We start from the raw sequence: 21,129 nt of genomic DNA, 5'->3' as shown, positions 1-21,129 counted from the left end.
GCATTTTATTTTTTTAAATGCTCTTGGAAAGAGGTGTTTCTCCTTGACAGTGGGCCAGAAACATGCTGAAAAAAGTATTACATAGTTGTTTCATGTCAAAATGTGCTCCTTAGCCTACTAATTTTCCAGGTCTTAGAATTTGCTTAACAAATGTCCAATAATTCAGATCCAGAATTATTTTTAATTTCTTTTAAAATGTGTTATGTGTTTTTATTCAGTCGCTAAGTGATATACTATTCTTTGTGACGCCATGGACCATAGCATGCCAAGACCCCTTGTCTTCCACTGTCTCCCAGAGTTTTCCCAGATTCATATTCATTGTGCTGATGACACTATTTAACAATGCCATCCTCTGCCGTCCTCTTCTCCTTTTGCCCTCAGTTTTTCCCAGCATCAGAGTCTTGTCCAGTGAATTGTCTCTTCTCATTTAGTGGCCAAAGAATTTGAGCTTCAACTTCAGTATCTTTCCTTCCAAAAAACAGTCAGGGTTGATTTGCTTTAGGATTGACTGATTTGTGTTATGTGTTAAAAATATAAAAAGTAGCCATTCTGGTTAAAACTTAGATTTATTTAGTCCATTTTATCAGAAGAAACTCACATTGGTACAAGAGAACCTTCCAGGCTCTATTAGCTAGGAAGTGGCATTAAAAAACATATTGCTACTGAGATTAATGTATAAAATCATGCTGATAATCACTGATATCTGGACCCAATAAAATGTTGCCCAGATTGGCAGCTCTTATTGAATCTTTTAATTATTGCTTTTTGCAGCTCTTTCTTTGTTATCAATAGTCAATTTCATCGATTGGCTAGATTCTGGTGTAATAGGAAAGAATTTATTCACTCTCTCTGTACCATGTATATATAATTTTATACACTTTGACTGTGTCTTCACTTACCTTTAACTTTAAAAAAGCTCACATTTAACTTTTTTTTCCTGCTAGACAAATTGTTTTAAGTCTCTGTGTCCCTTTCTGCACTTTTTCTAACTTTTTGAGGGGCACAGATTGGGAAATGATTACTGTGATGCTTATAAAGAATAAGAAATTGTTAATTCATAGTATTAATAAAAGAAGCTGTTATATTTCCAAATTAAACATTTAACGTAATATTTAGTATGACACTGAACTGGCAAAGCTTGAAAAATGCCTGTTAAAGTTTATACAGATTATTTCATTTAAAGGTATTGATATCATATTTGGATAGCAGTAATTTAGTTTGAATTTTGTTGTTACCTAGCAGTACTTGTTTGCCTCTACATCCACGCAAAAAGTTTTCTTAGAATTAACAGTGAAATTTTTTGTTACAGCTTCAGAAGGTAAGATAGACAGATAGGTTGTTATATCCTATTCCAACTTTATAAAAATGATCAGGTAATTTCTTCTTGATTTATGCACTCAAAATTAATTTTTAGTAGGCTCAAGCAAGTTATATGTCATTAATATGAGTTTTCTAACTGGCACTTCTTATTTATTTTGGTGGCTAACAGTTCTTTTTCTGCAAAAGGCGATATCTTTGGATGGAGCTTGTTTCTTCTCTCTAGCAGAGGTAAAAACGTGTTGACAGGTTAAGAAAATAATAATGTTGTAGATGTGGCAGTTACAGAGCTATTAAAACAGAGTTTCCAAAATATAACTAATAGTATTTGCTCTTTTGCAGTATGAATCCCCAACATTGGTTTCATTGCTGTCATTCTTTAGGGCTTTTTGTAATACAGATACATACAGTTCTATTCATATCTGTTTGGAAGATTCCATTGAGTTGAAAGAAACTTACAGGTGAAACTCGAAAAATTAGAATATCGTGCAAAAGTTCATTTATTTCAGTAATACAACTTAAAAGGTGAAACTAATATATGAGATAGACTCATTACATGCAAAGCAAGATAGTTCAAGCTGTGATTTGTCATAATTGTGATGATGATGGCTTACAGCTCATGAAAACCCCAAATCCATAATCTCAGAAAATTAGAATATTACATGAAATCAATAAAACAAGGATTGTACATAGAACAATATCGGACCTCTGAAAAGTAGAAGCATGCATATGTACTCAGTACTTGGTTTGGGCCCCTTTTGCAGCAATTACTGCCTCAATGCGGCATGGCATGGAAGCTGTCAGCCTGTGGCACTGCTGAGGTGTTATGGAAGACCAGGATGCTTCAATGGCGGCCTTCAGCTCTTCTGCATTGTTCGGTCTCATGTCTCTCATCTTTCTCTTGGCAATGCCCCATAGATTCTCTGGGGGTTCAGGTCTGGTGAGTTTGCTGGCCAATCAAGCACAGTAATCCCACGGTCATTGAACCAGGTTTTGGTGCTTTTGGCAGTGTGGGCAGGTGCCAAGTCCTGCTGGAAAATGAAGTCAGCATCCCCATAAAGCTTGTCTGTGGAAGAAAGCATGAAGTGCTCCAAAATCTCCTGGTAGGCAGCTGCGTTGACCCTGGACTTATTGAAGCACAGCAGATGACATGGCTCCCCAAATCAACACAGACTGTGGAAACTTCACACTGGACTTGAAGCATCTTGCAGTGTGTGCCTCTCCATTCTTCCTCCAGACTCTGGGTCCTTGGTTTCCAAATGAGATGCAAAAGTTGCTCTCATCAGAAAAGAGCACTTCGGATCAGTGAGCAACAGACCAGTTCTGTTTTTCTTTAGCCCAGGTTAAGACGCTTCTGACGTTTGTTGTTCAGGAGCAGCTTGACAAGAGGAATACGACATTTGAAGCCCATGTCCAGGATCCGTCTGTGTGTGGTGGCTCTTAATGCACTGACTTCAGCCTCGGTCCACTGCTTGTGAAAGTCCCCAACACTTTTGAATGGGCTTTTCCTGACAATCCTCTCCAGGCTGCAGTCATCCTTGCTGCTTGTGCACCTTTTTCTTCCACACTTTTCCCTTCCACATAACTTTCTATTAATGTGCTTTGATACAGCACTTTGGGAACATCCAACTTCTTTTGGAATAACCTTTTGAGGCTTTCCCTCTTATGGAGGATGTCAATGATGGTTTTCTGCACAACTGTCAGCAGTCTTTCCCATGATTGTGCTTCCTACTGAACCAGACTGAGAGACCATTTAAAGGCTCAGGAACCTTTTGCAGGTGTTATGGCTTAATTAGCTGATTAGAGTGGGACAATTTGAGCCTAGAATATTGAATCTTTTCACAATATTCTAATTTTTTGAGATTGTGGATTTGGGGTTTTCATGAGCTGTAAGCCATAATCATCAACAATTATGACACATCACGGCTTGAACTATCTTGCTTTGCATGTAATGAGTCTATCTCCTATATTGGTTGGCATTACTGAAATAAATGAAGTTTTGCACAATATTCTAATTTTTTGAGTTTCACCTGTACTTTAAAATAAATATGAATAATAAGTATTACATGTATCTTTTAAATACTGTAACTAGTTTCCTTCTTCCAGTAGATGGCACTGCTATATTTTTATTAAGGAGACTGATGTAATACTGTTACAAATTTGATAGAAAATGTATGGTTAATCTCAGATCTCCAACTTAAAAAAAGTAATTTTGTTATTTTAAATATTTGAATAGTTTTATTAATCCATTTCAAACAGAAATGCATAAAATAGAAATGAACAGTCACTGAAGAGGAAGGAAAAATGCATAATACATAAACATAAAAAAGTAGAGTCTGGAACTGCACATCAATCCCAAGTTCACCTGATTTGTAAGTCTTTAAAATAGAAAAATAAACTTCCAATGTTCCCCAAGCCTGTGCATTTTCCCCCCAAAGAGAGCAATAATGTGACATTTTCTGATTAACAGAAAAGATACATTTTTTTCAAAATTGCTAAATCACTTCTCTGAAATACAATCCTTTACATATGGAATTGTAATATTTCCCATCTCCAGAAGTTAATGTATAATTTGGTTCAATATGTGTTCCTTTAAAAACAGTTTACTCAGCAATTCTGTGAACATATTGTATACTATTTTTTCAAGAGGTACAAAGGAGAACATACCATAACATATGTGTTAGAATGCCTTTACATTTTTTGCAACACCAACACAAATAATGATCAGTCCATTCTTTACAAAAGTAGTCTAGAAGGTGTCAAGTAGATATGAAAAACAATATAATTAGATGGATTAATTTCAACTTTAAATCACAGATCATAAACCTAATTTTCTTCAAAACTTGACTCCATTGGCTTGAAAAGACTGGTGTTTCCAATTCTTGATTATAAGCTCTTGTATATTTGTTACAGATATTTTAAACCGTTCCTTTACCATTTCTCTTTTTGACAGAAGAAAAAAGTGGTTTGAATTGAATTCTTCAGTATTCATAATGTATCAGATATTTTAAAAGCTGTTAAAGCATCAGGTCCATATTGACCCATCAAAACATGGGTTTATTTCCATTGATGAATTGATGGTAAAGAAAATTATATTTGCAGAAGCTCAAAAAAAAATCATTAAATAAAAACTGATTTCTTAATAAGATTCTGAATGAAAATTAAACCTATCGCCTAACACAGCCCAAATATGTGTTACCTGTAGCAAAGTTGGAAATACTAGTCCATTACTTAAAACTTAAAATATTTAAATAACTAAATACAAGAATGGCAATTTCTTTTCCTCCCCCTATAACAATCATTACAATAAAATGTTGAATTTAAAATGTAAGCTAGCAATATTTCTGAAAATCTGGAAGATCAAAATTCTTATCTGTCATAGACAAATGAATTTTAGAAAGAGATTTTAGGTATGATACCTCCTCAAATAAATTTTCTCAAAAGGATGTTGTAGAGCAGGGGTGACAAACTCAGGGCCTGTGGGCTGGATCCGGTCCATGGGGTGCTTAGATCTGGCCAGTGGGGGCTTCATGGAAATGAGCATGCAAGAAGGGACAGGGAAGGAGAAAGGGAAAGACAAAGAAAAATGGAAGAGAACAAGGAATTAAAAATAAGGAAAGGGGGAAAGAAGAAGAAAGGAAAATGAAGAGGGAGGGAGGGAGGGAGGGAGGGAAGGAAGGAAGGAAGGAAGGAAGGAAGGAAGGAAGGAAGGAAGGAAGGAAGGAAGGAAGGAAGGAAGGAAGGAGATTTTAATGAGAGTGAGGGAGGATCTGAGGGAAGTCCTCTCTTGGTACTTGGCCACCACAGTTGCCTCTAACACAAGTGTCGTCGAGCTGGCCCTGCCAACCCCGGCCATACACCCCATCCCACCCCAAGGTTAAACACAACCCCAATGTGGCCCTCAATGAAATTGAATTTGACACCCCTGTGGTAGAGCAGATGTGTCAAACAAGCAGCCCGCGGGTCGAATCCAGTCTTGGAGATGGAGACGGATCGGCCCATGCTGTCCTGCCCCAGCTCACCTTAGCCACACCCACCCAGTTGGCCACAATGACCAGGCCACAAGGCCCCCCAAGGGCAAACAAAATCCTGATATGGCCCGCAATGGGATTGAGTTTGAAACCCCTGTTGTAGGGGTTAACCTTATGGTTTAGTATTTATGAATAATTAAAAATATTGATGCTGTCAGACATGTCTTATGCAGATGCAATATCATAATTCAAGGAAACCACAAATTGAAAATCTTAAGCCAAAGATGAACCAAGTTCATTTATAATTTGTGGAGCATTCTGGACTGTTTTCTTTGTCTGTGTTAGATTCAAACAGCAGGCTGGCTGTGGCACTCACTCCAACTGAGTGCTTACCTGATGTCCAATGGTTACATTAGAAGATCTGACAGTTTTGAAATAACTTTTGAGGCATGTGATTTAGTTAACAGATGGCTAATGCGTTAATTTTATGTTGCTGGATTACTATGGCTTTTGTTACCCATCATATTTCATGAACAGCTAGGAATATATGAGACACTATTTCATTTACCAAACATTTAAATGTCATCTACATTTATCTGCATGACATTTAAGGTTTTGAGATTCTGAGCATTGAAAGCAGTTGGTGTTTTCATGTTTTCATTTCACAGGTTTTTATTTTATTTATTTTTGTTCTGCCTTTTATCCAAGAAACTGTGGTAGAATGTATTCACATGTTAGTGGTTAGGCTGAGAGATAAAAGTTTGGCTCAGTGTCACCCAATAAGCGTCATGGCTGACTAAGAATTTGATTGTAGCTCCACAGATCTATTCTAATATTGTAGCAATAGCACCATATTTGGAAAACAAAAAAGTACAAAAATATTTTGGGATCTAGAGCTTCAGGAAAGTATCAGGTTACTGGCTAACTAAAGGTTTGTATTTGCATTATTTCTATTTGTAACAATCTGAATTTGGTACTGGAACCTTCTGTTTATTTTTCTCTTTATCAGTACCAGTGAAATAATAAAAGTCCATCTTGAGGAATTTAGGGCTAAGCCAAAAATTGAAGAAGTAGCTGTTTATGATTCCACCTTTTGACCCTTATAAAATGAATATTTCTATGTGGTTTTTTTTTTTGTAAGAAGCTTGAAGCTCTCTGAAAATGTTCTGTCCAACTCCAGTGATATAGTTGCACTTGTGTTTAATATGGAGCACAAAGTTGTCCTTGACTTCTTAAGTAATATCACATAATTAAACCTTAGAGGACATCACTATTCTTGATGTTGAAACAAACACCTATTCGAAGTAATCCAAGAATTGAACATTGTGAGCAACAATTGGATTTCTGAGAAGTTGTTGATTTCTTGAAAACATTGCTTTTACAATAATAATATATTCATTAAAAAAATTGGTGCAACCTTATGATGTTTGCCATGTAATTTATCAAGAAAATGCAATGACTTCACAGGCACATGTTGATATATTTATCAATGTTTTAATGTTTCCATTACAAAATGATTATATAAAATGTTTTAATTTGTGTCCTTTATTTTTAACTGACCTTCTGAAAGCTTGATTCTGAAAGACAGGATACATATGTATGAGTTTGTGTATGTGTACCAAAAAAAGTTATTTGCTGTTTTTATATATGTTCCTTATGCTCTGTTAGCTATTGAATAAGGTTTTAAATTATAATATTTCTAATTCAGATCGATCCTGTTGGTTTATTATAATTTGAAAAGGGATTGCACTAATAAAGAATAGTTTAAATATATAATTTTAATTAAATATGAATCAGTACAAAATCAGAACAATTTTTACCACCATATTTAAAGTTCATTTTTCCATAAAAAGCCTCATTTATTTTTACAGTAATTTGAGGTTACATATATGTGCCTTATTCATCTGTAAGAAAGAATGTCAGTTCTTGGTGTTTAGTGAAGTTGCTTTTGTTAAATAATTTTCTAAATTGTTCAACTTTTAGCAAATGACACTGGATACTAACATTAGAAAGCAATTTAATCTAATTAAGTAGATCTTTATATAAACTATTGGAACATTAAGATGACAAACTGTTCATCTAGGGTTACTTTAATTGGGACAATTATTGTAATTTTGCTGCAATTATGTGTTTAGTTAAAAGCTTTTGTCCCAGATCTTTTTTTGCTGTTGTTGTTAATGTATACATAACAGAAAAAGCTGAAATTAAAATTTAAGTATTTTTCTCTATTTTTGCAGTGTTGTATTTAGAACTGTAATAATTATGCATTCTATATAAATTGTTTTTAAAAAGATTTTTAGCTTTTAAAAAAGAGAACGTGGGCAAGATACTGTATATCATGAGTTGCTTTCCAGTAGATGGTAGTAGTGATTTTTTTATTTTTTAGGTAACTTAATTGGTTTTCTATTTAACTATTGATGGGAAAGTGCATGAATTTTATTAAAATAATTTTGATATAATTTAAACAATGTGGCCACAACCTAAACTGGTTGGAATTTCTGATTATTTTCTTATTTTCTATTGAGAAAAATCCTTCAATCTCAGGGACAATTATTTGAGGAGGGGGGAGATTTAATGAAGTTTATTCATATGTGTCATATAGTGTAACCGGATATAAATCCCAAGGGAAATTTTTTCTTAATCTTATTTCTTTTTTTGCTTCTTGGCTTCAAGTTGCTTTACAGCTTATAAAATAGTATAATTCCAACTATATGTACAGTTCAGTGAAAAACTATTCATCTTTTGCATTTTCTGAATTTTGCATATCTTTGCCATTGAATGTTTCAGGGCTTTCTTTGAGTTCTTGCGAGATAGTTAGATCTGAGTTAGATGCTTGCTTCATTTAATCTCATAAAAAGTAATCCAATCATGCAGCGTGCCAGTGTGGAAAAATAATCATCCCTCAGTTTCATTAACTGTTTATACCACCTTTAGCTGCAGTAACTGCAGCCAAATACTTCCTGACTCCTATAATCATACTTATAGTTGGTGATCAGTTTGATTCTTTCCTCCATGGTGAACTGCATCAAATCAATGATAGGTAAAGGTTTTTAGCATGAGCTGCTTATTTCAGTTCTTGCTGCAGCATTTCTGAGGGGTTTAAGCCTCAACTTTGTTGCTTGTTACCATCAGTCACATTGTTCTACTTTCTCCTGATGTATAAAAATAGAAGGCCTCTTGCTGCTTTTATTTAAAACTCTGATTTGCTGTCCCATTTGTTATGTTGAAATTCTACTCTTTGTCTGAAAATTGAGACAGTGATATTTGGATGTATACTTTTTAATTAGCTTCTTTTTTTGTTCATCAGAGTCTCTTCCTCAGGTAGATCCAACATATCCAGTTTTCATTAATTGCTTAATTTAACCATCAGAAATAATATGCATGTGTGTATGTATATGTAATACAATGCAACACAATGCAATGCGAAGCAACACAATACAATACAGAAGGGTTATTTTACTCTTTCTTCTTTTTATATTCTAGTATTTTTAGTGGTATGACATTTCTCACATTAATTCCTGTCTTGCAGAAGTTCTCATAACTATCTAATTTACTTAATTTTTGTGCCATATTGTATTTACTCAATTTCTAAAATTGACTTCAACATCAATTATACTTTTTTCTGAACAGTATGGCACAAGATGCATTTTACTTATTTTCAGTATATCCTTAATCTTTCCTTTTGGTCTACTGATATCTAGTTTCTTACCTTGCAGTAACCAAGTATTCTTAATTTATCCATGGTTTTAGGCCTGTTCTCTTATTTTCCAATATTTGATAATTGTCTGTAGAGTTTCTTCGACCATTATGGAAACTCTGCAGTAGTATCCTATAACCTCAATTAAATGTACCTGCAATTCCATGTTTGCCTACAGTGATTTCTTTTCATCTGTATCGAGATTTCAAGGCTTTTTGATAGTTTTTTTGCAGGTTGTAATATGCATTTGATGTGATGCAATATATCCACAACTATCCAATAATCAGTTTTATGGGTAGGGCAATATCTTGGGCTTCTATTTAGACAGTTTTCAGACACTACATACTAGTTTATCTTGTAGGAAGTTGATAATTTTCTTCTATTCTTATTTTTTTATTTTCAGAAGTTTGAGGTTGGTAGATACTTAAGTAGTTCAGTTGTATTGCCTGAAGCAACAATATCAAGTATTTGTATTACATGTAGCCCTAGATAGTGTTCCAGCTGGGTCCATGGTTTTTCTGTTGTTGTTTTTTCACTCCATCTCATAGGATCTTGCAAGATTCTAAAATTGAAGGGCCACAAGTATGTCATTTTTCAGGCTCCTCTGTACTATGCATGTATACGACATACCTTACCCATTCATATTTTCATTTTTGTGCCACTTCGTTAAAATTTGGGATGAATTTTGGGGTTCTGTACTCACCTTTCCATGATACACTTCGTTACCTGAAACTTCACCTTTGATGTTCTTAGGCATCGCACTTTGTAATCATAGGTCATTGCTGTTATTACGATGTTAAAGATGTCAGTGCTTGCTTGGTAGTTTTAATCAGTTGGGAAGATTGGTTTTATGTGATTAAGACTGAGCTATGCCACTTTCCTTGTATTGTGAGCCCTTTGGGGTAGGCCAACTCAAGAAATAGGTTGTAGGGTATATTAATAGACTCTTGAAATCTTATTCAGATTTCATTGTGCCCTGTATTGAAGTAGAGTTATGTTGAGTTTCTTTCTCATGTTTTCTTCAAGCCTGGCCTGTGTAATCTCCTCTCCAAGTCCTCCTTAATAGTTATTTCCTTTCTCTCTTAACAGCTTACTCATATCTTCCAAGGTCAGCTCTAAATTCCTTTATAAGTATTCTCTTGGTTGATTATAATACTCTTTTTTTTCAGAAGTGGCCTTTATTTTCTTTTTTCTTTTTACAAAAGTTCATAATTTACATTAATATCTTTTAGCAGAATAGCTTAATGTATTAAGCTCAAAAGGTTAGAATAGAGATTTTGATGTATAAACTATCCGTAGGCTATTGGCTTCTGAACAGAAGCATTGTTTGACATACGCAGAACACTATTCACATTCAGTTTTAAGCAGAGCTGGCATTAAAATTCAGCTAATTTGCTTCATGTGACTTCTCAGCTGTGGTTTTTCATTTAAAGTCTTTAGCTCCTTTTCTTTTTGGAGTCTTGTTTGACAAAAATCAGATGGTTGACACATTTAACTCTTTGTTCTCTGATGTAATTATATTTGTACTAATTTTAGGCATGATTGCATAGATGATGTAGATTTTTTAAAACTCTGTTTATAGGTTCAATTTATAGATAACTTGGTTTCTTGTGTATAGTTGTTTATAATTTCAAATACAATTTTTAAAAAATTAAGACAGAAAAACAAGAATTCTGAAATGAACTTCTGTAGCCAGATTGAAAACACACCATATATGTGTAAATAGTATTAGACAAGGCTTTCTAATCTGGAACTTTCTTTGCCTTCTTTAGAATTTCAAAGAATATTCCAACAACTAAAGATGTTGAACCTTTACTAGAAATTGATGGTGATATTCGAAATTTTGAAGTTTTTTTGTCATCACGAACTCCAGTCCTTATATCACGAGATGTAAAAATGTTTTTACCATGTACAGTGAATCTTGATCCCAAACTGCGAGAAATTATTGCAGGTAATATATCACCAATTAATTATACAATAAATTTTACTATTACCAAAAAACCCACCCTTTTTCTAAGTTCCCCAAAACTTACTAAAATATATCAGAGCAAATCTTTATGTAGTCATTATTTGCAATTATCCTTTCAATAATTAATGATGTAAGTATCTTACATTTTGGTTGTCCTCTTAGCTTCTATTACTGTTCGCTTTGGAGAGATGCATCAGTTAAGCAATTGAGAGCTCATACTTGCATGTAGTTTATGTAGCCCTAGTAGTTACTATATTGATGTAGAAAATTTTTTTTGTAAAGAAATTGACTCTCAAGTAAAAAATTCCTCTTAAGAATCTGCATGGTATTAAGCAATAAAACAAAAAATATTGTGTATCTACAAACTTAACTGTAATTTTTCAGGTATTCCATCATTTTATTTTAGTTTTATATTTTAAAAATAGAATGCAAGAAATTTGATTTCAGATTAATCCATTCTTTCACTTGTGTTTATCAGTTGATTAGTTATAACTGCTCTAACAATTACACTGGTGCATTGAATATTTCAGATGTCCGGGCTGCAAGAGACCAAATTAATATTGCAGCAATTCCATATCCTGCAATGCCTATACAAGATGCAGCTCCCAGAGCATCATCAGTATTTAGTCAGCCATCATCAGCCTGCTCTTCAACCCATTCTTTTAATGGACCTTTCAATGGAGGAGTTGTATCACCACAGCCCCATAGCAGCTACTACAGTGGAATGACAGGACCACAGCATCCATTTTATAACAGAGTAAGAAACAATAGCAGTTTAACATTCTTCTTTTAGAAGAAAGGCAGTAACGATAGCTATCTGCTGATTGTATTTGTAAATAGTGTCATAGTGCAAGTGTGTGTAGAAATTAATATTTTTATATTATCAATAGGCAGTTAAATGAACAAAAGTTTTAAGATTTGCAGATTTAATTAGCCCTGCAGAAAAGAAGTCCTCTTTATCTTAAAGTCAAGCATAGATTAAAATGATTATTAAATTGCCCATGTATATAATTATAGACTCGTGTTTACTTGTTTAAGTGTCATGGGCTTTCTCAAAAGTTCAGCATGTTGTCTGTGTAATACATTAAACATTTTTGAAAAATGGATTGAACAAAGTTATTATTTTGAACAATTCAGTTGCTCGATTAAAATGAACTAAACATTAATAAACATATAACTTCCCATTCACTCTTTTCAAGGTGTAAACAGTCAGACTAAGCAGTCTATAACTTTTTGTTTTATCTGACAGTAGTAATCTTGTGGGCATACCATATATTAAGTTTCAAATTATGAGATGATATATTTCTTTTTCAGTAATGCAATACTGGTTTTTAATTTCATTTTGATTAATTGAAGGACTTCCTGGATTGATTGCTTATTCTCTGAAAAGTTGTATACACGGACAAAATGCTTATTTGCATTTCAACACTGAGATGCAGTGAATGTATGCAAATTCATTTTGTATCAGCTTGTATTCTAAAGGAATCTGATTCAACTTCTAATGCACTCTAAAATTAAAGCTGCAGTCTTGTAGGACCAAGTAGGACCTACTGAGAGATGATATCAATAGTATCTTTTAAATTCAGGTATTTTACTATGTCAATCCAGATTCAAATAATAATTTTCAAGACAGATTAATTTTTAAAGGGATATACAGTGTTTCTTGAATTTTTATCCAATAGGGAATGAGATACAGTTCTGTAATTGGTATAAAAATTAAATACAAATTACTGCATGGATTCTCACTTTTATAAGAGACCTTCTGAAATGATTCCAAAATACTTAACCATGGTTTCAGTCCGATTTGCTTCTAGGGATAATACTACCATTGGAAAGGAACAGAAGTGATTTACATTGTTATATTGCCTTTTAGCAATTCTAAACCGTATTAAAAGTTTTTATTGAAGCTATGTACATGTTATCATAATTATAAAAATGTTTCATTTTAATGTTTGTCTGTCATCGAACCTATATGAAACTTTCCCGTTGATTTCAAATGGGGTAGGTAACTATTTAGTTATTTCACATTTTGATCATTTCCAGATATGACTGCCTAATTACCCAAGGAACTAAACCATTATGTTTTACATTTTTAAATTAGCATTTGTTGAATTAAGTTCTTTTGATTTTTGTAATGGTCCCTTTTTGTTACATGTTTCTTTCCATAGCCATTCTTTGCCCCATATGTTTACATGCCAAGGTATTACCCTGGCAGTTCTCATCTCACCTCCCGTCCATCACTAAAACCGAATTTGTCCAGGGAACAAAGCAATGGTCTAGTAAGTATCTTGTAAAGTAAATGAACATATTAATTTACATAAGATTAGTAAGTAATACAAGAATAAATATGTTTAATTGTGGCACATGTATATACCTAAACTATATTTTCTTTAGAAATATTATTGGAACACTTAAAATAAAAGTTAGTTAAGACAGTACAATGTATCTTGTTCCACTTTTAAAACATTTGTATGTTAGGTTTCACTTGCTATATTCAAATTGATGCATTTCTAACATAAGAAAAGAAAGGCCTACCTTTAAGTTAGTGTAAGTAAATTAGTAATTGTAAAGACAAACAGTTGAGTAAAGTATATTATATTTAAAATAGATAGGGAAGTTTACTTCTAGTTTGGTTGAAGCAGAATTCTCATTTTATGTCAGGTTAAAAATTGAGCCTTACATACATTTTCATAATTGCACCGTATTTTGGTACATTTAAAATCTTTTAACAGTAACTTATCAGCTTGTCCCTAGCTAGTCTCTGAAATTATTAAGCAAGATCAGGCCTGAATAGTACAACTTGAATTAAAAAAACCCAGGGCATCCCAGAAATGTAGACTACATTAGAGATTAAAAACATCCAGAAGAAGACAGTACCAAGTTACCCCCATATTATTGACAAGCTGCAATTCAAGGAAGACATGAGGTCAAGTAAGACTCAGAAGAGATTTTTCCTTATCTTCATAGGAATTCATGTTGAAGCAACTGATGTTCCAGAAAGAAATAAGAAATATTAGGAAAAATGATGGTTTTAGAATGAAATTATACAGAGACTTTTATACTTCATTTTAAAATAAATCAAAATCAGATGTAATCACCTCTAGGCATGATGGCCATAGGTGACAGACATATTTGCTTGGGAAGATATGTTCTTCCTAACAAGGATGTGACATTTTGATCATATGTGTCCCCTCTTCTTCACTAATAGACAAGTAGTAGTTTGCACAAAACATTTTTTCTCCAGTTCAGATATAATAGAAAGTTGTGGTTTATTGTTAAACTAAAATGTTAAATGGAGAATTGACATGAATATAGGAAAGAGAGAGGAGAAAATACAAACAAATAAAATGATCAATATAGCTGTTCCATTTTTAACCCTGGCTTAAAATATTCTGTGTACGGAATGATACATTCCTTGATACATCTTCATTCATTGTTTATTTTTATTTTTGTGTGTGTGTTTGTGTGTCAACATTTTGTCCAAGTCATAATGATTTGTTGTTGTTGTTAGGATATTATCAAGGAGGATATTGATGAGTGGCTTCCGATACCCACAGAGCCCTCAATGGTAAAAAAGTAGTCATGTGGTGTGGAACTGTAGCATCTCATTGCTTCCTCAACAATAATGAATTTGCTTTAATTATAACTGCCGTTCACTAATTCTGCATCAGTGGCTTGATGGACAAATAGTATAGATGAAGACTAATAAGCATAGTTTGTGAATGAATTGGCTAATACCCTGCTTATAGAATATATTATTTACATTTTCCATGCTTCGTTTCAGTAGTCTATCAAAAACAGTTATTTTTAGTAATATGAAGCATGTTACATCTTCATTAGTAGGTTTTTTTTTCTGTTCATGAAACACATTTGATATATTCAGATTTACGTTGTCAAACAATTTGTATACTGCTGAGCTTCTAACACAGGGAAGTTTACACTTACCATGACACACCATCATACTGTAACGTAACATTGTATTAGCTATTCAGTTCTGTAGAAGTGATTAGCTGATGCTTTCTCTAAATAATTTGGTCAAATAAAACCTGTGCTTTCTCAGTTACAGCCATGGAGTTATTGCAGTTGACAAACCATAAACCTGATTTTAGGCAGTAGTGATGATGGAATATACTCCTGCTGAGCTTGCACAGAAGGCTGGCTTCACATATTTATATTATTGTCACACTGTGGTTTACAAGTGTTTCCATAGGTTATATTAAACATGAATCTTACTTCCCATATGTCCATCTTTTCTAAAACAACATTAATTTGAAATCTGTTCTTTGTAGCTGTGTGTAAATACATGCTTGACATTACCTGCAAAAATGATTGACCATCCTTTTATTGATTTTAGTCTGTTTTTTAAAAAAATGATTTTGATTTTATATTCCTATGTTAAATATTCCTGTTATAAAAAGAAAGTTAGTCTTTTACAACTTTGCAAACACTTCAGAGAAAATGATTATATCCTGCTTTAATCCCCTCTACTATGCTCACTGCAATGTAGATTATGAGTCTCTGTTAGATTGTATGCCAATACATTTCAAAGACATATCCCAGTCTGTACCATCTCCTGGTTCGCCTACTGTTCATTTGACAGCAGATTTAACCTCTTGGAACATGCTTGGTACCATTCATAGACGGCTGCATACAAAAAAATTAGGATTATTATGCTTTAGGGTGGGGAAATCCACCATAATACTTCAGTTTAATAGATTTGTATCTGTACAGAAGGTCATGCTACTGCATAATCAAGCATTAAACAGATGGACACCACACACATTTCTGTGTATACTGCAGTGACATACAGCCTTATTGCTTTAAGTAATTAATGTAAGGCAGTTCATTTCTGTTGAGAAGAGGCCCACCTCTTAGATGAACTCATAATGCTGAAAGAAATGTACTATGAATTGTATTCTTTAATATTTTAAGCCAAGTGATCAACACATTTGATGTAAGCATTTTGTTCCAAGTGATAATTTGACAAAATGTGAGTAAATTCATTTGTCTGCTTTGAAGGAGGCATGGATTTTTTTTTTATTTTGTAAGGTATTATTAATGGGCTTTGATTGTGTACAGGAAATAGATTTTAAATAACCTGAAATATGTGTTTGCAATTTCTAATGGCAACAAATCCTAGGTTCCTTTGAGGGATCCTTGGTGCTTTCTGCAAGGGTGGGATGCTACCAGTTCTGCCTGGCTCTATAGAACTGGTAGCTCTGAAGAGCAGCAAACACTGAACTGGTTCTGTGTTTGCTGCTGTTTGGCCCACCCGCCTGGGCTCTTACCTGTCCTTTATTTCCTGCTTTTTCAACCTCAGCTGCTTTGCGTGGCACAGCTGAGGTTGAAAAAGCAGAGGAAAAGTGGCTTTTCAACTGTCTGAGCAGCACAGCTTAAGGATTGTTATATGCGTGCATAGCGTGCATCAGGTGCATGTGTGCGCAAAGCACGCAAGCACACGCAAAACATAGTCACCAAACTGATAGTAAAACCGATTGAATCCCACTCCTGGCTCCCTGGCCTTGGTTGTTTTCTTGCAGATGTTCATTACCCAAACTACCGTATATGCCGGCGTATAAGACGACCCGGCGTATAAGACGACCCCCAACATTTCCACTCAAAATATAGTTTGTTATATACTCGCCCGCCTTCCGCACGCCTTCCACTTTTGCACTTTTTTTTTTGAGGCACTTTTGCATCGTGGAAACGATCCCATGAAGCGAAAGGAGCAGCCAGCCTTCTCCCAGCTCCCAAGAAACGAGGCTCGCACCGCCGGGCTCGCTGAGGTATCCGGCTGGGGCTGTCAGGAGTTGTTACCGCTGGCGCGGCTCTGCGCGGCTCCAGTCCGCGTTGCCTCGGGAAGGAAAGGCAAAAGGAAGAGCCGCGCGGCGCTTTGCAATGGCAGCAGCGGCTCCTGGTTTTGCCTTTCCCTTCCTGAGGCAACGCGGGACTGGAGCGGCGCGGAGCCACGCCAGTGGTAACAACTCCTGACAGCCCCAGCCGGATACCTCAGCGGAGCTCGGGCAGTGCGAGCCTCGCTTCCTTGGGAGCTGGGAGAAGGCTGGCTGCTCCTTTCGGCTTCACGCGATTCGCTTCCATGGTGCGCAAAGTGCCTCAGCCGCGGGCAGCCGCAGTGCTTCCCAATTACTATTTGCTGGCGTATAAGACGACCCGGCATATAAGACGACCCCCCCAATTGGAGGCATGTTTTTCAGGGCAAAAAAGTCGTCTTATACGCCGGCAAATACGGTATATAACATCTTCAGTGCTACTCTAGCACTGATGATATTACTTAGTTTGGATAATGAAACATCTGCAAGAAAACCACCAAGGTCAGGGAACATCAAAGACTCCTCATTTCAACCCTGAGCTACAAATATTCTCCTTTATCGCAAATTTTCTTTGTTATTGCAAAACCATATAGATGTGATGACCCGGAGCATGGCACAAAGGCAACATAGTCAAATAAGCAAGAAGAGTCCCTTTATTATCTCCAACTTTGCCCCCAATGTCCAGGTTACCTTTGGCTGGAGAAAAACTCTCCCAGGAACAGTCTTTAAGTGGAGGAAATTCAGTCTGAAAACAAAGTACATACAAACTGTAACTAAAAATCCAAACAAACCAAGCTGCAGTAATTAACTTGACAGGGCAGGAGAAGGAATTGCAGACTTGAAAGCACAGCAAAACACACACAGTTGGGAAGATGCCAGGAACACAGATAAGCCTCGACGAAACCAGATAATTCACGATTTGCTCCCAACAACTTGCTGTGCGCAGCTTCCCTTTTTAAACACTGTTCCCAGCTGCAGCTAATGAAGGGAATCAGGGCCCTTTCCTCCCCCATAAGCCATGCAACTCAGGTTGCTCCCTTCTCTATTGTTCCCTGCGTGCCCTAGGATGAAGAGGGGGTGGGCCTGGGTCCTCCTCCAAACCCCCTCTCCCTCGCTCTACCTCACCCCTGCTCTGCCCAGCTGGACTTTGCCCTTCCCCAATTTCTTCCACAGCCAACAGAGCCACACTCCCTGTCAGCTGATCGGCCTTCCCCCTCTGAATCAGATTCTGACGGGCATGACAATAGCTTATCAATGTTGGTAAAGTAAACTGGAATAAATCAGGTTTATTAGATATGTTTCTCCTATAGTTTATCTTTGGAAAAAGGATGTTGATATCTAATTTTATTATCAAAATAGCTGGAGGAAAAACAAAAATGAAGGCAGGAGTGTCTGAAAAGGTTAGCACTGTGTAAAAGTAAGCATTTATTCTGTATTAGAAAGTAAATATTTCTCAAGTAGAAGCACAATAAAAATAGCCACAGTGTTATCTTTTTGGCTTATTTTCATTGTGCATGTAGCACACACAAAACATTTTGTTACAATAAGTCCTGGGGAAATTGTTTGTAATAAGCAGCTGAATCACTAGCAATAGCAATAGCACTTAGACCTGTATACTCCTTTACAGTGCTTTACAGCCCTCTCTAAGCGGTTTACAGATTCAGCATATTGGCCCCAACAATTTAGGCCTTCACCTCGGAAGGATGGAATGCTGAGTCAACCTTGAGCCTGGTGAGATTTGAACTGCCAAATTGCTGGCAGTCGGCAGTTAGCAGAAGTAGCCTGCAGTGCTGCATTCTAACCACTGTGCCACTGTGGCTCTATTGCTAGGAACACTATTGTCTTCATTTGCCTAAGATGCAGTTTGTGCATGAACTTTTCAAAATGCCCCATTTGGACATTATCACTTAGGGGCGTACTCACTTTTGTTGCTAGCAGTTTACCCATTAATGGCTGTGTGTTGCGTTATTTTGAGGGGACAGCACATTTACACTGTTATACAAGCTGTATACTCGCTACTTTACATTGTAGCAAAGTGTCATTTCTTCAGTGTTGTCACATGAAAAGATATACTATTTACTCACTTCTGTGATATACTGTATATATAACATGAAAAGTGTAACACTTTGGAACCATGAATTTACATGAAAGTTACTAAATTTAAAAATGACCTCCTTCATAAAAGGAAAAAGAGATGTAAAAATTGTGTACATTGTGTACATTGCCCATCTTCCTAACTTCTCAATATGAGTTTCAACAGAAACCAATCCTGGAAATTGTCTCCTATCTCCCAGATGTTTGCCTAAGCATAAGCATATGTACATATGAGTGTATGTATCACCCAGAAGCCATATTCTAAGAAAGGGCAGGATCAGGGCAAAAATGAAATTGAATCTATAACTACAAATTACAATCAATTGCCTGCTAAATATATTTTAGATAGGTTCTTTATTAGAGTCAATAACCTGTCCATTAAACACATTGCCTGTAAAAGAAAATAATCCCATTTATAAAATTACTTGGTTCTTCATTTTTCATTTTTCAATCATTCTTAAACCAAGGGGCAGGGGAACACGCATTATCTCTCCTGTGTTAGCATTAGGAAGGGAAGGGAAGGGAAAGTAATGTAAGAGAAAGTACCACAGTGGATGCCAATGTGCAATGACAAGAGGGGAACCTATTTTATAGAGATACTACTGGTAATCCACTTACGTTCACTTACCCAAAATTTCTGTTACTAAGTGAGAAATTTGTTAAGTGAGTTTTGCCCTATTTTACAACTTTCTTTCCACATTTGTTAAGTGAACCACTGCAGTTAAGTTAGTAACATGGTTGGTTAAGTGAGCCTGGATTCCCCATTGACTTTGCTTGTCAGAAAGCCACAAAAGGAGGTCCTGTGACCCCGGGACACTGCAACCGTCATAAATATGAGTCAGTTGTCAAGCATCCAAATATAAATCACATGACCATGGGGATGCTGCAACGGTCACTTGTATGAAAAATGGTCATGTGCCATTGTAACTTGGAACAGTCACTGAGTGAACTGTTGTAAGTTGAAGACTACCTGTAGTATGTGGGAATGAACTTGGGAGACAGAATGAAGAGACTGCAGTCAAGAGAATAGAAAGATAAAAGGCAACTTATCCTGCAGCAGGAATATGGGTGAGGCAAGTTGCTCAGAAGGAACCCTGTCTAGTTTCTTGGGAGGGGGGGGGGGTGTACTTTCAGACTTGCAAGATTCTGTTAATGTTTACAATAAAGTAGGTTAGCTCATCTGGCCGTATTTCCTACCTGATCTATCTCACAAGGCTGACATCAGTCTTGTACATCTGAAAATAGATTTATTCCTCCCTCTTTCTGAGTCCCTTTTCTTGGGCTATAAAGAGGGTCCCCTCCCTCTGTGAGCCACTTGCCCCCTCACTTCCCACATTACTGCAGGATAAGTTGCCTATTGACTATTCCCTTAGTTGTCTCTCTTTGCCCTGTCTTCCAAGTCATTCTCACATTCCATTACCTGGCATTACAAAAGGGTGATCATTACTTTAAAAAGACTGCTCTCAAACCAGTGACTAGCCCTAATTTTTTTTTTTAATAAAATTTTATTTGGGTTTTCACACATACAAAATACAAATAAAACATCTTTTTTGAAAATAGCATGGTCCCGGGTTGAACTTCTTTATACAGACACAAAACTCAATTTCATGCTCCCTTTTGTGTTCTATTCCATATCTTATACTATTTTACATTTTCTATATAGTTTTTCCCCTCTTTTAATTTTCTCAATTTTATTTTGATTATCTCATCTCAATTCAAATCATTATATTTATACTTTTGTCTGTTCTGTTTCAATTTCATATTATCTTTTCTCACTAAACAAATTTTCTCCTGTAGTTACTAATTAGAGTATGACACCTTTTTATCTTTTAATTACATCCATTCAACTCTTATTTAAACTTCAATATATACCTTAAGTTTATGACCTTCAATATAATACATAACACATAACTTCCAATCGAATCCTGCTTGGTACATTCTTATAATACACACTATATTCTTTTTTTAAAAAAAAGAAAGATTGTAAGTATATGTAATTATAAACCCTCATTCCAATCCAATTCAGTTCTATCATTAATAATCATTAAAATCTTAACATCTTTAACACTTCTTTTCAATTAAATGTCATACTTCCTTAAAGACACATATAATCTCCATAATTAATTTTTCCCTTATTTCTCTTCACATATGTTTTATAAATCATTAGATATTCATTTTGTTACAATTATTTATTGACAAGCATTGCACTGAATTACAATAGCTATTTTATCAAACATTTTAATCATACAT

At 35.3% G+C, this 21,129-nt stretch overlaps 1 protein-coding gene across 3 annotated transcripts in view; it reads left to right on the top strand.

The window, feature by feature from the left end:
- The window catches only part of KIDINS220 (kinase D interacting substrate 220), a 65,264-nt gene that overhangs the window by 33,407 nt on the left and 10,728 nt on the right, over positions 1-21,129 (top strand). The window contains exons 23-26 of one of the 3 annotated variants that reach the window (XM_087946165.1): positions 10,758-10,936; positions 11,485-11,711; positions 13,123-13,233; positions 14,466-14,522. In XM_087946165.1, the coding sequence (XP_087802291.1) occupies positions 10,758-10,936; positions 11,485-11,711; positions 13,123-13,233; positions 14,466-14,522 (574 nt within the window). The remainder of the gene's footprint in view (positions 1-10,757; positions 10,937-11,484; positions 11,712-13,122; positions 13,234-14,465; positions 14,523-21,129) is intronic. The other 2 variants (XM_026674332.2, XM_087946173.1) reach the window with 2 other exon arrangements.

This window comes from Notechis scutatus, chromosome 1, assembly GCF_049901735.1.
Source record: "Notechis scutatus isolate UNSWTSFEM ecotype Mainland chromosome 1, rNotScu1.2, whole genome shotgun sequence".
NCBI classification, from domain to species: Eukaryota; Metazoa; Chordata; class Lepidosauria; order Squamata; family Elapidae; genus Notechis; species Notechis scutatus.
The sequence above is the reverse complement of the archived record's forward strand: the minus strand, read 5'-3'. Positions and strand labels throughout refer to the sequence as shown.